Here is a 17,913-nt window from a genome sequence, read left to right on the forward strand (position 1 = left end):
ATTTGTAAGTATAGTACTTATGGTGATACACCATTACATTTGTAAGTATACATTAGTATGTACGGTGATACACCGCTATATTTGTAAGTATAGTACCTACAGTGATACACCGCCACATTTGTAAGTATAGTATGTACGGTGATACACCGTTACATTTGTAAGTATAGTATGTACGGTGATACACCGTTACATTTGGAAGTATAGTATGTACGGTGATACACCGTTACATTTGGAAGTATAGTATGTACGGTGATACACCATTACATTTGGAAGTATAGTATCTACAGTGATACACGGTTAGATTTATAAGTATACTATAAATCTTAATGCATAATTCAGAGTCTATTTTGATATAGTTTTGTCGTTAAGGGAGTTTTGCACATTGGGATTAAAAAGTTGCCATATGACCTATAATTGTGTTGGTGCAACATTAAACCCAACAAACACTCACTTACTTTGTCTTATGTAACAAAGCAAGAAATATTACAACAAATTATTGCAACATTGTTTAGTTTTGTTTGCATTACCTTTTGTGGTTTATTATATAAAATGGTTATAGGGTCTCAGATTTGTAGTTTTCAAATTAAGAAGAGAAAATAAAAGGCAGTTGTATATATTTTGTTAGAATTTACTTTCGTAAACTGACACAGCTATGGAAACCCCACGAAAATTAATGATTTTAGAGCACATTGTATGATGCAGTTAGAAATTAACTGTTTGAATCATCAGAAAAGATTCTTGAAATGTGGATTTGCAGCAATATTCCCTTCTCAGAAAAGAAATTGATTTTTTCTCTGTTTAAGTAATAACTATTATTTTCATATATTTCATAGAGCGTGTTACAATGGTAAAGTAGAAGTTGTTAAACAACTGATTTCAAGAACAGGGCTTGATAGTATAACAAAGGAAAATATCTTCAGTGAAACTCCACTACACAGGTATATTCTACTTTTCAGCTCACATGTCAAGTACTGACAGGGTGAGCTTTTGTGATCGCCCTTCTCCCGTTGTCTGTCGTCCGTCTGTCTGTCCACATTTCCTTGTGAACTTGAGAGACCACATTTTGTATTTGATTTTTATCAAACTTGGACACACCTTGTATGGGCATAATATATCGGTTCCTTTCAACAAATGGCCACATGCCATCATGGGTTGCGTGGCCCCTTAAAGGGCCAAAAGTTACTATCTTTGGCTTGTGAACACAATAGAGACCACATTTTGCGATTAACTTTAATAAAACTTGCTAAAGGACCAAAATTTGCTATTTTTGGCTTGTGAACACGATAGAGACTACATTTTGCAATCAACTTTATTAAAACTTGCAAACAAATAGTATGTGCTTAATATCTCGGTTCCTTTTGAAAACTGGCCAGATCCCATCATGGGTTGCAGAGTTATGGCCCCTTAAAGGGCCAAAATTTGCTATTTGGTTTTTGCAGCCATACAGAGACTTTGTTTACGGTTTGATTTGATACAAGCTTGCAAAATATCTTCAACAAAAATAAATCTTGGATTCCATGATGAATCTGTCAGATACAACATGAAATACTTGATTGATCTTCATCAAACTTGGTATGTAGTATCATTATAAGGTCCTCTCCAAAATTTGTTCAAATGGAGGCCATTGGCCCCTTTTAGCAGCCTCTGCAGCTTAAAATAGAAATAACTTGAAACAACTTCTCATGAACCGCTTGATGGATCTTCATCAAACTTGGTATGTCGCATCATTATAAGGTCCTCATCCAAATTTGTTCAAATGGGGGCACTTGGCCCCTTTTAGGGGCCACTAAAGCTAAAAATAGAAATACCTTGAAACGACTTCTTCTCATGAACAGCTTGATGGATCTTCATCAAACTTGGTCTGTAGCTTTATTATAAAGTCCTCTCCCAAATTTGTTCCATTGGGGGCACTTGGCCCCTTTTAGGGGTCGATAGAGCTAAAAATGTAAATACATTAAAACTACTTCTAAACATGAACTGGTGGATTGATCTTCAACAAATTTAGTCTTTAGCATCATTATATGGTCCTTTATCAAGTTTGTTCATATTGGGACACTTCGCCACTTTAGGGGCCGCTAGAGCTGAAAATAAAAAACATTTAAACGACTTCTTCTCATGAACTGCTTAATTGATCTTCATTAAACTTGGTGTTTAGTTTCATTACAAGGTCCTCTCACAAATTTGTTCAAATGGGGGCACTTGGCTCCTTTACGGGTCAGCTAGAGCCAGAAATAGAAATATGTTTGAACAACTTCTTATCATCAGTGGCTTGACTGATCTTTATCAAACTTGGTCTGTAGCATCATTATAAGGTCCATTCTCAATGTTCAAGTGGGGGCACTTGGCCCCTTTAAGGGTCTGTTAGGGCTCATGAACCACTGGATGGTTCTTCATCAAACTTGGTCTGAAGCATCATTATATGATCCTCTCCCAAGTTTGTTCAAATGGGGGCACTTGGCCCCTTTTAGGGGCCGGAAGAGCTAAAATCAGAAATACATTTTAAACAACTTCTTTTTATAACTGCGTGATGGATCTTCATCAAAGTTGGTATGTAGCATGATTATTTGGTCCTGTCCCAAGTTTGTTTAAATGGGGGAACTTGGCCCCTTTTTTGGGCCGCTAGAGCTAAAAATATAATTTTTCTAACTTTTTTTTTAAAATTTAATACTTCGTCACAAGCAAGATCTAATTACATGTAGGTCAAAGTTGGCCTCAGTTGAGCGACTTGGGCCTCTTGTTATTTTAAGAAGAGAGCTTTCTTTTGAAGTTAATATACTTTAAAAATATTTCAGTAGTTCCTTTTCTATAACCGAACAGTTAGCACAACTTTGCATAATGTCAATATTTATGCACCCCTTCGAAGGAGGGGTATTTTGCAGATGTCGGTCGGTCAGTCGGTCTGTATGTAGACCAATCAGTTTACCGTTATAGCTCAAGAACAGTTGGGCCTAGGATCATTAAAGTTGATAGAGAGGTTGTTCATAACCAGCAGATGACCCCTATTGATTTTGAGGTCAGTAGGTCAAAGGCTAAGGTCACAGTGCCCCGGAACAGTTATATCGTTTCCAGACGACAACTTGAGAACACTTGGGCCCAGGATCACAAAACTTGATAGGGAAGTTGATTATGACCAGCAGATGACCTCTACTGATTTTGAGATTAGTAGGTCAAAGGTCAAGGTCATAGTGATCCAGACCAGTTGAATGGTTTCCTGATGATAACTCAAGAACGCTTAGGCCTAGGATCATTAAAATTGGTAGGGAGTTTGATCATGACTAGCAGATGACCCCTATTGATTTTGGGGTCAGCAGGTCAAGTCACAGTGACCCAGAACAGTCAAACCGTTTCTGGACAATAACTTAAGATTGTGTGGGCCTAGGATCATGAAACTTTAATAGGGAGATTAATCATGGCCAGCAGATGACCCCTATTGATTTTAGGTCAAAGGTCAAAGGTCAAGGTCACACTGACCCAGAACAGTAGAACTTTCATGTACAGTGATCAAATAATTTCTGTTCCTTGTGTAATTACTGGATGTATAAAGGGGGGCATTTGGTGTTCTACAAGCTCTTGTTTCTATTAAAAACCAACATATGTACAAAGCAGCGAGAGCAGGTTATACCAGAGGCACTTGGTTTTATGATCTCTTATCTGGATTTTAGTGCATGTACAAGTGGCAAGAGTTTGGATATGATTAAATTTCTCCTTGACCAACCAGGTGTGAAAATAAACTACCAGGGAAAGGATGGCCATACAGGTAAGTCTGCCGGTTGGTTTGGTACATATTTTGTTTGGTTTATTTAGATTAACATTGACATCCGCGGTCATACAACTGCTTTCAAGCTTTAATGAAAGTTAATGAAAAATAACAGTTTACTAGTCTCAATGTTATTTTGGACATGGATTGAAGTCTGATGGAAACATGTTGATATTGTTAGTTCTGTAGGGAGAATACAAGACACATAATCTAGAGGTCAAAAGTTTAACCGCTAGGGATCGTGGGTAATACAAAATGTTCTTGGAATTATTGTTATTATAGAACTGAGAATTACTACTAATATGAGATAAAGAAAAAATTAGTTTTAGCTCTAGGTGACAATAAAAAAGATCAGAAAAGGGTTAGGTTGACATGTCTTAATACTTAATCAATGATTTATTGGCTCTTCCAAGACATTTTAGGGAGGCAGTACTATAGAGCTGGTAAAGAATGTTTTTTTCTTGCATGCTGGACAGCATTAAAATTTTTCCTGTGCTTTTCCGGTGCTAGAAAAACTCCTCTTACACCCAGGGGTCTAAGATGACTCACATGCTGTAATTTATGAATGAATGCATAAACTCATATGCTACTATAACAAAATAGCGCCTAAAAAAAAACCCTTTGTTTTTCTTTATATCTTCTGCAGATTGAAGAATAATACGTGCAAAAAAAGAACCTCTCACCAGTTGAAGGTATGGATGGAAATATCAGGCTATCGTGTAACTGTTTTGTAATTCGGCTGAGCCTCTTTACCACCTAACAGTTACCCTTTAGCCACATATTCCCATCCGCACCTTCAACCAGTGAAATATATTTTTATGTTACAACATTACAGCATTCCACAGTGCATGTTATCATGGGCACATTCGTGTTGTACAGTATTTACTGGAAAAGGGAGCTGATATAAATCTAGTGGCATCGGTCAGTGATCAGAGTGGAGGCAGTGAGCGTAGGGAAGATCAGACAGCAATTATGTGGGCATTTGAACAAGGTAGGATATCAGACCTGTATTATACCTGCTAGATCAGAGTGGAGGCAGTGAACGTAGCGAAGATCAGACAGCAATTATGTGGGCATTTGAACAAGGTAGGATATCAGACCTGTATTGTACCTGCTAGATCAGAGTGGAGGCAGTGAGTGTAGGGAAGATCAGACAGCAGTTATGTGGGCATTTGAACAAGGTAGGATATCAGACCTGTATTATACCTGCTAGATCAGAGTGGAGGCAGTGAACGTAGGGAAGATCAGACAGCAATTAAGTGGGCATTTGAACAAGGTAGGTTATCGGACCTGTATTATACCTACTAGATCAGAGTGGAGGCAGTGAACGTAGGGAAGATCAGACAGCAATTATGTGGGCATTTGAACAAGGTAGGATATCGGACTTGTATTATACCTACTAGATCAGAGTGGAGGCAGTGAGTGTAGGGAAGATCAGACAGCAATTATGTGGGCATTTGAACAAGGTAGGATATCGGACTTGTATTATACCTACTAGATCAGAGTGGAGGCAGTGAGTGTAGGGAAGATCAGACAGCAATTATGTGGGCATTTGAACAAGGTAGGATATCGGACTTGTATTATACCTGCTAGATCAGAGTGGAGGCAGTGAGCGTAGGGAAGATAAGACAGCAATTATGTGGGCATTTGAACAAGGTAGGATATCGGGCTTGTATTATACCTACTAGATCAGAGTGGAGGCAGTGAGTGGTAGGGAAGATCAACAGCAATTATGTGGGCATTGAACAAGGTACATCAAGATTAACATTCTACCAATTTTCTTTAAGATAGCATAATGGGCCTCTTAGGTAACAGTTTTTCTTTGATTGCCCTGGTGACCAATTTTTTGACCCTACCGACCCAGTTTTAAAGTTGACGTTAAGATCACCCAGATTAACTCAAACCCAAAGTTTTTTTTAAGAAATCAAAAATGGGGCCTCTAACTTTTTTTTTTGATTTGACCTGGTACCTGGGTTTTGACCCTCATGACCCAGATTTAAATTTTATCTAAAGATCATAAAGTTTAAACATTCTGCCCAAAGTTTTCAGAAAATACAGTCATCAAAAATTGGCCTCTAGAGTTTTAACAAGCTTTTTTTTTGATTTGCCCGGGTACCTTTTGTTTGCCCCAAAAAACCCCAAATTTTTTAACTTACCAAAAGACACCAAGATTAACATTCTGAAAATTTTATTAAATTGACTAAATGTGGCCTTAGGGGTAAAAATTTTTATCTTTGTTTTTACCGGGTGACCTAGTTTTTGACCTCACTGACCCAGATTCAATCTTACCTAAAAAAAACAAGGTTAACATTCGACCAAGTTTTATGAAGATAAAGTTTAAATGGGGCCTCTAAAGTGTTAGCAAGCTTTCCCTTTGAGTTGACATGTTGACCTATTTTTTGACCCAGATGGTCCAATATTGAACTCGTCGAAGATTTTACTGAGAGTAACATTCTGATCAACTTTCATTAAAAATTACCAAAAAATTGTACCTCTAGAGGTTAACGGTCAAATTTTTTACGATAAAGGGGACGGACGACGACGACGGACACTGGGAAACCCAAAAAAGCCCCCCTTGAGCATTTTCCCAGGTAGCTAAAAAATACTTTTAGAACAGTCCCATCAGTTCATTAGAGTGCAAAATCTTTTTCACTCAGGGGCAACATTTTTTTTATTCTCGCCTATTTAAAAACTGGATATCCCCATGTAAGTTATCGTAAGGTTTTTTTTGATATTTCGAACCTTGCCCAGATAAAATAAAAGGAAACTTGTTTACACGTAGAGCCCATTTTTTTATCTCCAATATTCATGAAACGTTTTCAAAATGTTTGTTTCATAAAATCTTGGTCAACAAATATCTGGTTTATGTGTTCTCAAAAACTAGGGCGCTAGGTCAAATTCAATAAAAATCTTGGTTATTATAGTTTTATGTTGTAGCTATTTTTGTTTACTATATATTCTTGATGAAATATGAACAAAGATTTATGAATTCACGTAAAAGTACGTGAAAAATGTACAAAGTTTTATGAATTCACATGAAAGTACTGAAATATGTATATTACAAAGTTTTATGAATTCACATAAAGTACGTGAAATATATATATATATATATAAGGCAAAATTTTTATAAATCCATCAAGTACGTGAAATATTAAAAATTTTAAAATGAATTCCATATGTGAAATATTATATTTCAAAGTTTTATGAATTCATATACAAAAACTGAAATATGAAATGTAAAAGTTTTAAAATTCACATATAATACGTGAAAATGTACAAATTTTATAAATTCACAACAGTACTGAAATATGTATATGTAAAAATTTTTAATTCACATTAAGTACGTGAAATAGTACAAATTTTTTATAAAATTCACAACAAGTACGTGAAATAGAAGACAAATTTTATAATTTCACATTAAGTACTAAATTGTACAAAGTTTTATGAATTCACTACAAGTGCGTGAAAGTATATTCCAAAATTTTATATTCACATAAATACTTGAAATTTTGTATATGTACAAATTTTTATGAATTCACTCAATACTGAATATGTACAAATTTTATGATTTCCATATAATACTGAAATATTAAGAAAAGTTTTATGAATTCACATAAAAATAGTAATAGTATAGTACAAAGTTTTATGAATTCACAAATTTATAAATTCACATCAATGCTGAAATATGTATTTACAAAGTTTTATGAATTCACATACAAGTACGTAAATTTGACAATTTTTAAATGAATTCCAAAAGTACTTGAAATAGATTTACAAATTTTTTTAAAAATTTCACATACAAGAAAACGTAAAATATTTTGTACAAAGTTTTATAATTTCACTTCAATCTGAAATATGAATTACAAATTTTTATGAATTCACAAAGTTTTATAATTCACATGCAAGGCGTGAAATATGTATATGTACAAAGTTTTATGAATTCTACAAAGTTTTTATGAATTCACATGCAATTTCGTGAAATGATAGTACAAATTTTTAAAAATTCACAACAAGTACGTGAAATTTGTACAAATTTTATGAATTCACATACAATCTTAAATATGTAAGTCAAAGTTTTATGAATTCACGTACAAGACGTAAAATATTTTTAATGTACAAATTTTTTATGAATTCACATACAAGTACTAAATTTATTGACAGTTTTTTAATCACATACAAGACTGAAATATTACAGTTTTAAATAAATTTTATCAAAAGGGTATTAGGCCCGTAGAAAAAACTTTATTTCGAAGAGTATAAATTTTCTACCATAAACCTACTTTGACTGCAATTTTCGGGGGGCGTGGTTCCCCCCACGGGCCCAAAATTCTTTTTATTTTTTCTTTTTTTTTTCTTTTTTTTTTTAGTAATCTTTACCGACTTCTTTCAAGCTTTCCGGGGGATCTACTTTCCCAATTTTTTTTTTATTGATTTATTTTACTGAAGTGAAAATATTCTTTGATAAGCGATTTCTTTCTGTTAATGAAATTTAAACCCCTAAAAAGAAGGGGGAGAATTAGACATCTTTTTAAAAAAACCGAGTTACGGGGTAAAAGTTCTCTATTTTGCCTTCTTTTTTAGTTTATTGTGGAAGACATGTAAGAGTTTTACTCTGCCCACTGTTATTTTTTTTAAAGAAATACAAAAAAATTTAAAACAACCCACAGGATTCGACTTTAATTTTTCAATGTTGGGGATGAATTTGTCTCATTAAATCCTTAAATTTTAACACCCGAAAAAAAGATACAAACCTTGTTTTTTTTTGTTTATAATGAATTTCTGCAAATTTCTTGAAAAGGCCGCCCTTTGAAATTTGTCTCTACTTAAGCTTGAAAAAATACCCTAAATTCATAAAATTTTTGAAAAACGGGACATTAAATTTTTTTAAAAATTTTCAAAAAAATGTGAAGCACGGTCAACTAAGAAATTTCCAAACAAAAGCCATTTTTAAAATTTCTGTTACGGGGCCCAATACCCTTTAAATGTTAATAATAGATTTACATTTTTTCGATGTTTTTTGGTTAAATTTTTTTTCTAATAAAAAAAATGTATTCTTATGTAAAACATTTTTTTCCAGGTTTCAACGAAAACCTAGTTTTAATTGGGTAATGGGCGGGGCGGGGGGGGGGGGGGGGGGGGGGGGCGGGGTGGGCGGGGGCAAACGGTGTTTTTCCCGGGCAATAATTTTGTTTCGGTAAAAAAGGGAAATTTGAAAAACTGGTTTTTTGTACTTATAAAGACAAAGTTGGATTGATTTTGGGATTTCTGGGGCAAGGTCAAGGTCACGTTACTTAAAATAAAAAAGGTTTTCCGGGCAATAATTTTTTTTCGATAAAGATGTTTGAATAAAACTTGGGATGTATTAGCTTTTTATCAAGACAAAAGGGTGGATTGATTTTGGGTTTTTTGGGGGCGGCAAGGTCCCCTGTTACTTAAAATAGAAAAAGGGTTTCCGGGCAATAACTTAACTTTGGAAAGAGCTATCAGAGAAACTTGGGGTATAAAAACTTAATAAAGTTTTGCTTGGGATTGATTTTGGGGTTTCTGGGGTCAAGGGCAAGGGCTTGTCAAAAATAGGGTTTGGGGTTTGGTTTGGTTAGGGTTATCTTCTACATGCAGGAGGGATTTTGATGTAACTTGGGACAATTATACACCACATGAACGAAATGTCTTTCCAGTTCCCTTCTTTAGAAATTTTTTCCCTTTTTTGTTACTAAAAAAGCTTATATTTTAACTTTTTTATTTCAGACTAGGAAAAATCGAGACCATTTTCGTAGACAACATGCAGTTCACCAATTTTGAGGTGTATTTTTACCCAAACTCTACCTGGGAAGGGTTTTTGTGTGGACTTTTTTTTTTTGTATTTTTTTTTTTTTTTTTTTTTTTTTTAAAAAACTTCCCTTATTTTTTTACTATAAAAAACTTATATTGTAACTTTTTTATAATTGACCGTAGGGGAAAAACCAAACCACTTTTTTTTTGGGGCAACAAGTTGTTACTTCAAAATTTTGGGGTATTTTAAGGGATCCTACCCGGAAAGGGTTTTTTTGTGGACTTAGAAAAACACATAAGAATTACATATTACTAAACACCACAAAATTAAATTACATCTGTCACATACGGTAGCCAGTCAAGTAAAGCATGAATTTGCTGTGACTGGCGTATATTATGACTTCTGGATTCTGTTTCTCTTATAAAGTTTTGAAAACCTGGTTTCGTGGCATTGCCGGTTTTCCTTTTCTTGTTTAAATTGAAATGTTATTCTGTATTTTTGTTTTTTTCTGAGTATCATTGATGAATATTCTAATCAAAGAATTATGCATTTTTAGCAGTAAAATTCTTGGACATTTAATGAATGACGCAATGAGCAACTTATTGCTATTTATTAATGCGTTCCTATTACTAACTCTGGGTATTCGCGCGGGGGGGGGGGGGGGGTAAGGAATACTGTTAACTATTTTTCACATAATTATCGATTGAAAACATTCTTGTCATTGACTCAATACTATCATGCATTATTATCAGGCCCGCATCAATCGATATCACATCGGTAATATCAGCACCAATACTATTAACCCGGTAATATCCGCACCAATACTATCCCCCTGGTAATACCCGCCCTAATACTATCATCCTGGTAATTTCCGCACCAATACTCTCACCCCGGTAATGTTAGCACCAATACTTTCACCTCCGTAATATCTGCACCAATTCTGTCATTACTGTAATATCAGCGTCAATACTATCACCTCCGTAATTTCCGCACCAATACCATCATCCCTGTAATATCGGCGTCAATACCATCACCTCCGTAATATCCATACCAATTGATACTATCACCCCAGTAATATCAGCGCCAATCTATCACTCTATCTCTGTATATCCGGCACCACTAGCTATCATCCCTGTAATTTCATCAGGTCAGTACTATCACCGCCGACCCTCGGTTAAGATCAGCATCACCATCCCTACTCATCCCCCACACCTTCGTATAGCGTGCACCGGTCTAGTCAGCCCTGTGTGTGCAATAGCAGCACCGGATGCCTCACCGCGTATAATCTGCACCAAGACTAGCATCCGGTAATATCATCACCTATGCCATCACCTCCCGTAAGATCTGCACACATACTATCATCCCTGGAATATCAGTACCGCACCTGGCCAATATTGTCATCCCATTAATATCGTATCAACACTATCAATCACCCTTGTAATATCAGCACCACTACTAACCACCCAGTACTTATAATCGGCACTAAGTGTACTATCACCTTCAACCGGTAGACTTAGTAATGGAGATAAGGTAGAATTGTAGTTTAGCTGATCCAGAGTTTTAGTGTGGGGGGGTCGTAGGTGGGGCGCCATTATTTGATATGTTAATCAATATAATATACTGTGAGCGATGCGTGTCTTTGCTCCAATACTTTCTGTGTTTTGGGGCCAGGAGTCTATGGGCCTCGTCTCCAACATTTTGGAGTGTTTCATTTTCAACTCCTAAGCATGAGCATTTCGTATCAGTTTTTGTGTGAAGGAAACGATGTGGTTTTTGCCACAAGTATGTACATTGCCAATGATTCAATTTGTATAATCGGGTTATTTTTTATTCTGTGGATCTATACTCCTTATTACATCTATTTTTATACTTTATTCCTACGATCTAGAAACTGTTAAAGATGTCAATGAGTTTTTTGACTTTTAGTTATTACTAAACCTTGTTTTCATAAGATTTGTCCCCATCCAAGTATGCAGTAAGTTATTATTTATACCACACCCCGTCCTCTGAAAGAGCGGGGCAAAAAATATGGGACACTCGTGGCAATGGGGGGTGGACGACGCTTCCAAAAGCATGTCCGCCTTAAGTGGAACATGTTCCTACGAAGTTTCACTTCATAAATTTATACTGGACAAATTTGTGTGGTATAATATCTTGTCAAAGTTCAATAAACCTGCCAAATCGTGCTCAGGCACTCCTTTGAAAGGGTTATGTAGTCACGTGTAAGGCACTTACTACAAACAACAACCAGCAAATTTCGTCTTGTCTTCTAAGAGTCGAACCATTTCATCCGATCTTTACCAACGTACTGACATGTTTTGTGGATTAAATATCCTCGTCCAAGTTTCGATAACCAGCCAAATTCGTCTCAAGCACTCTTTGATTTGTCTTGATTAATTCTCAAAAACAAACCAGGCAATGGGTGAGTCTTGTCTGCTTAGTCGACAATTTTTCATCCGATCTTTAACAGACTGAACAATGTTTGTGGGTTTAAATATCGATCGCGCGTCAATTTCGATAAACCAGCAAAATCGTCCTCAGCACTCTTTGATTATTGTCCTGAATTACTCAAAAACAACCAGCAAATTTAGTCCTGTCTGGCTAAGTTCGAACAATTTGCATCCGATCTTTTACCAAACTTACAGACACTGTTTGTGGGTATATATATCTACGTCAAAAAGGTTCGATAACCAGCTAAAAAATCGTCCAGGCACTCAATGGATATTGTGCTTGGAATTACTCAAAAACAAACCATCAAATTTAGTCTGTCTGCAGGGTCTAACCATTTTCATCCGATCTTTAACCAAACTTACAGACAGAATGTTTGTGGGGTATAATATCTCGGCAAAGTTCGTAAAAACCAGGCTAAATCGTCCCTCAGGCACTAACATTGATTCTTGTGCTGAATTACTCAACAGAACAAAAACAGCAAATATTAGTCTTTTCTGCTAGTCGAACAATTTTCATCATCCGATCTTTACCAAACTAACATCCATGTTTGTGGTTATAGATCTTCGTCCAAGTTCCGATAAACGCATCCAAATCGCTCAGCAACTCGTGGATATTTGTGCTTGATTAAAGCAAAAAAAACAGCAAATTTAGGCCTTTTCGGCTAAGTCCAACAATTTTCAATCCGACCTCATCAAACTACGACAATCTTGTGGTTATAATATCTCGTCCAAGTTCGATAACCAGCCAAATCTTCTCACGGCACTTTAACTTTTGGTCCTTGATTAACTACAAAATAACCAGCCAAATCCTTTTAGCACTCATGGAATTATTGTACTTGAATTACCCAAAGAAAAAAAAAACAAACAAATTTAGTCTGTCTGCTCTCTATGAAAGTCAAACAAGTTTCCATCCACTCTTCACCCAAAATTACTGACAATGTTTGTCGGTATAATATCTCGTCCCCAATTTCGATATAACCAACCAGCCCAATCGTCTCGTTACTCTGGATTATTGGTGCTTGAATTACTCAAAAAACAAACCACAAAAACCCAGCAATTAATTAGCTTTGTCTGCTATCTAAGTACAAACAGTTTTTCTCAGATCCTTTCACCACCTGCTGACCCAATGTTTTGTGGGCATATGATTTCTGCAAGTTTATAACAACCAAAGCGCACCAGCTTTCTCTAGGATTCATGGCCCTTGAATAACTCACAAACCTGCGAATTTAGCCTTGTCCACTCTCTCATCCCACATCTGATGTCACCAAACTTGTTGACATGTTGTGCATCATGGGCACAATACCGATGGGCCAAGTTCGATAACCACCAAATCCACTCTTGAATTTCTTGACAAACTAAGAATTTAGCCTGTCTAACATTTTATAATAAATCAGATTTTCACCAAAACTTGCTGAAAATGTTTTGTGGGCATAATATTTTTGGGCTAAGTTCCACAATAACCAGCAGGCAATCGCGCCTCAGGCACTCTGGTTTTGTTTGCTGCTCCTAAATTAACCCGCAAAATTAGTTTGGGGTCCGACACTAGTCTTCATTTTCATCTGATCTTCACCCACCTTGCTGACAATGTTTGTTGGGCAATAATATCTCAGCCAAGTAAGATAATCCCCGAATCGCCTCGGGCAACCCTTGGTATTATGTCCTTTGCATTTGGCTAAGTTCGAAGATGGGCATATTTTGTTATAGTCTGGCACTTGTTCTATCTGTACATATCAACGGGGCAATCTGCTAGAGTGTTCGGGCTTTGAGGGTGCTATTCTAAAAAACAAGGGCGATTTCAGTCGCCTTACCGGAAGGAAGTTCTTGCATGGGATACATCTAGGAAGAGGGTAGTATGGTGGGGGCCATTACGAGTCACAAACAAAGTGATATCCTGCTATAAAAGGGGGGGGGGCGTTTAAATCAGAAGAGGAGGAAGCACTGGTTGGGTCAGTAATAAGGATGGCCTTGCGAAAAGCATGCATGTATTTTAATTCTGTTTTATATTTATAACAAGTAATAAAAAAAATGTGAAAGAAGTGAATCATTTTTTGCGCTGCAATGTAACTTAGTAGCAAGAGTTTTGTTCATGGAGGCTGTACATCGGTAGAAGAAAATAAGAAAAAGTATAAATACAGTTTGGTTTTCTCCATTCCGTCCTAGCAGGTGGGAGTCGTCCTTGTGAGCACTTTCGCTCAGAGGGGGAGAAACCACAACTGAAATTCTTCCATCAAGGATAGAGATGATGGCATGCAATTAGTACTAACGTTCCTATGTCAAAATCATATACAGTCCACTTTCATTATTTGCATGACATAAAGCAATGTGCAATATCCGAATATTTTTACGATAAACGGTAAACTGTAGTAAAAGAATTCTAACATTGTCCTACATTCTCCTATTTTCGAAATAACTCGGTTGATTCTTACAATTTGAAAGCATTGATAGTTTCACTATGGAACTGTCGGCAGTTCCCTTCATTATCACAAATTCCTGGATCTTGAACTAAGTACCGTGCCTTACACAAAAGTAATCCTACACGGTCACTTCAAATGCAAACATTATTCAAGCCGCATTATACAATTAATGTAAGCTATTATAAAAGCCCATTGACACACTGTCAAGGTTATTTCCATCGTCCATATTGTAGTAGATGTGACGACTGTTTGTCTAAGAATACTGTACTTTCCTTATGGGAACCGTTTAAAGTCTCGAAGTCATTGTTAGGGAATTGCCCTTTGGGCGCTTTCACCCCAAAAGCAATAAGGGTCATCTAGGCTGTCCTACTGACTGGCATGCATAGGAGCATAAGATGCATTTCCTATTTAATTGAGCCCGAAACGCATGTCTTCGCAACGGGGTGGGGTCTCAATCATCTCTTCGTTATCGATCGGAATCTGGCCTTGCAACGGCAAGCTCTCTAGTTATGATCAAAACCTGTCTTCTCTCCAGCCAGTACAGATCAAGACAAAAACCAACAAACTTAACGGAGCTGAAAGTATCGCTGACTTGGAAAAAAATGCCAAAGAATGCCACAAGTTGTTTGGGCCTAATTTTATTGGGCACTTTCATACAAATGTATAAGAATTGGTGAACTTGTGGCTCTGCAAAATAACATCTAGAAAAAAGTCTTAGCCTTCATGAGCATTAAGAACATTATACCATATGTGTAAAAGGGATGTGAATTAATTGACGTAGACTCTGTCCTTCCCTGTAAAAAAGAGACTAAGGTACTAAAAATGAATTCATGTCTACATATAAAAGTTTGTGACAGGCTCGGATGTGTACCCGTAAAGGTGGAGGGGGATCGGGCGCTGGCGGTTGTATAGTTCAACGACATAACTAAATGCACACAATACAATCTGAAACATAGAAGTAATTAATTTGGCACAATGTGGTTCTTAACTACTACCAAGATTAGTAAAGTTAAATATTGATTATCCATGATCCAGTGTAAAACCATGTAAAAACACAACTCGTAACAGAGCATAGGGGTCTGGGATGCGACTGTTTAATGACGAATGTTGAAAAAAAAATGCCACAAGTCATACTACAACCTAGTTTAAATTGATGATCCCGCCTAGACCAAATTTCATCGGGGCAAGATATTTTCTTTTCATTTTAATCATCAATTCCTCTCAAAAGGAACAAGTCTCTCGCAGTTTGAAAGAAATTTAACAGGATACGAGGAGCGAGCGGTATTTGGTTTAAGGATGTGGAGTTGCTTCATACATAAGGTTTGAGGTTGGGGTATGAGCCAGTCAAGTTGATACAAGAAGGAAGAATATGTGTGTATGTTATTCCATTTCAACTCTTAGTGCCCACCATCATGGTCTCGTCGGGAAGTTTGCCTTCGATTGACAGCAAAATAACGTGAAGGTGGCAATGCAGTGTCATATAGACATGTAAGTTGTTATAACCTGTAGAGTTTGCATAGGGTTGTCGTGCAGCTCCTGGTGGCCACTTAGATAGACCATGTACTCCATTTTAAACCAGGATGGGATGTAGAACCTGTAGTAATATGGTACCAAAATAATTTGATACCAAGGTGTATAATAATAGTATGTATATACCTGGGATAAGATCAATCTAGAAGCTCATTAATGCTGACTGTTTTATCTCTCCCCCGGCCACATTTATTTCACTGAATGTATTAGAGCTTCAATTTAAATACAATTTTAACTGTAGTACCTGATAAAGCTCTATCCAGTAGGTATTCTAGTTTTGCTCTAGCTGTCAATAATGAGACGAATAACCTGATCTGAACAGACGTAGGAGAGTAACTTTCAAAAATGGCTACAGACAAGTTTGATAAGTGGGGCTCTCAGGGTGGATCATGGGAGGTAAAGTACAAGTTTAAAGCAGTGTTGGCTATTCTTAGCTCTAGGGACTATTCGATGTGGCCAAGCACTCCCACATGTATCTGTTTTGGAGAAAACCTTATAAAAATGTCACAGACCAAGTTTGAAGATCACCTGAACTGTTGTTGAAAAGAAGTCAGTTAAGAGCATTCTATTTCTGGCTGTAGTGTAGTGGCAATAAAAAGTCAGTGTCCCCAGAGGATCTAATATGTCTAAAGATAAAAAAGTTGTTGAGATCTATCAAGGCAGTTTAAGAAAAGAAATTGTTCACGGGGAGGGGGGAGTTATTCTGTCCTGTAGGTTGATTATTAAATAATACAAATACAACACAAACAAGGCAGTCTGAAAAGATTGCAATACCCTCCTGCCACTGCTATGGATAGTTAAAGGGTAACCTTTGCCCTTAGAAGCTGTGACCTGGACCTTGAACTTACACGGCTATCATAAATTCTGTACATGTCTTTAGGGTGATCAATTTGACCCCGTTTTATGAAAATCTAAGGGTTCGGAGATACAGAGTGAACACAAAGAAGGCTCAACCTTTCACTCTTAAAGTTGTGACCGCAAAAAAAAAAAAAAAAAAAAGGGGGGGGGGGGGGGGGGGGAAATATAGTTATTGACTGTGGGCCAGCATGGCTGACACCTAATTCTGCACATTGGTTTTGATAGGTGATCATTTGACACCAAGTTTTATAAAATTCCTTCAAGGGGTTGGGAGATGTGAGCAGACAAGATGGAAGGCTAAAAACCTTTGACCTTGAGCCAGGTGGCCTGACTCATGAGTTCTGGACATCACCTTGATGAGGTGATCATTTGACTCGAGTTATATATGAACCCTTCAAGGGAAATAGGACATACAGAGCAGACACAAAATGGACGGCTCAAACCTTTGATCCTCAATTGTGGCCTTGACCTTGAACCGGCATGGCTGACTCATTGGTTCTGCACATCACCTTGATGAGGTGATCATTCTTACCTCCCAAGTTTGATGGCAAATCTTCGCAACAATCACAACAGGGTGTAAACGAGAACAAACCACGGCGTAGCACACAAATGGAAGGCTCAAAAACGTAATCCTCAAAAGTTGTCAAAGACCTGGACCTTAAGTCTAGCATCTCTAACTGACTCATGTATTCGGTTAAGAACAGATCGGTCCTTGATGAGGTGATCATTGACCAGTTTTTTCTAAAATTCCTTCAAGGGGAAAAGGTTTAGGAGAATATGGAGGGCGGACACAAAATGGAAGGCTCAACCTTCGACCTTGGCGTGTAACTTGACCTTGAGCAACAAGGCTGATTCGGTGATGCCATTGTCTTCATGAGGTGATCATTGAACCAAGTTTCATGAAATCCTTTAAGGGTTAGAAGATACAGAGGCGGACACAAAAGTGTTACGGACCCCCCCTCCCCCACACAGACCAATTTGTAATGCATAAATCTTAAAATTGGAATATATTAGTACTGTTAGTACATACAATTGTCAAGTCTATATCACTACACACATAGTATCCGGTGAGAGACTGTGATTCGAACACAGCACTGAATCATGAAAAATTTATACGAAAAACTGACAGAG

General features: G+C 36.9%; 1 protein-coding gene across 2 annotated transcripts in view; it reads left to right on the top strand.

The window, feature by feature from the left end:
- LOC123531948 (serine/threonine-protein kinase TNNI3K-like) overlaps window positions 1-5,244 on the top strand; it is a 28,035-nt gene extending 22,791 nt beyond the window's left edge. The window contains exons 10-12 of one of the 2 annotated variants that reach the window (XM_053525692.1): window positions 834-938; window positions 3,663-3,757; window positions 4,593-5,243. In XM_053525692.1, the coding sequence (XP_053381667.1) occupies window positions 834-938; window positions 3,663-3,757; window positions 4,593-4,780 (388 nt within the window). In that variant the 3' untranslated portion in view covers window positions 4,781-5,243. Of the gene's footprint in view, window positions 1-833; window positions 939-3,662; window positions 3,758-4,592 lie in introns of both variants that reach the window. The other variant, XM_053525693.1, reaches the window with a different exon arrangement.
- Window positions 5,245-17,913: the final 12,669 nt, after the last annotated feature.

Source organism: Mercenaria mercenaria, chromosome 15, assembly GCF_021730395.1.
Source record: "Mercenaria mercenaria strain notata chromosome 15, MADL_Memer_1, whole genome shotgun sequence".
NCBI classification, from domain to species: Eukaryota; Metazoa; Mollusca; class Bivalvia; order Venerida; family Veneridae; genus Mercenaria; species Mercenaria mercenaria.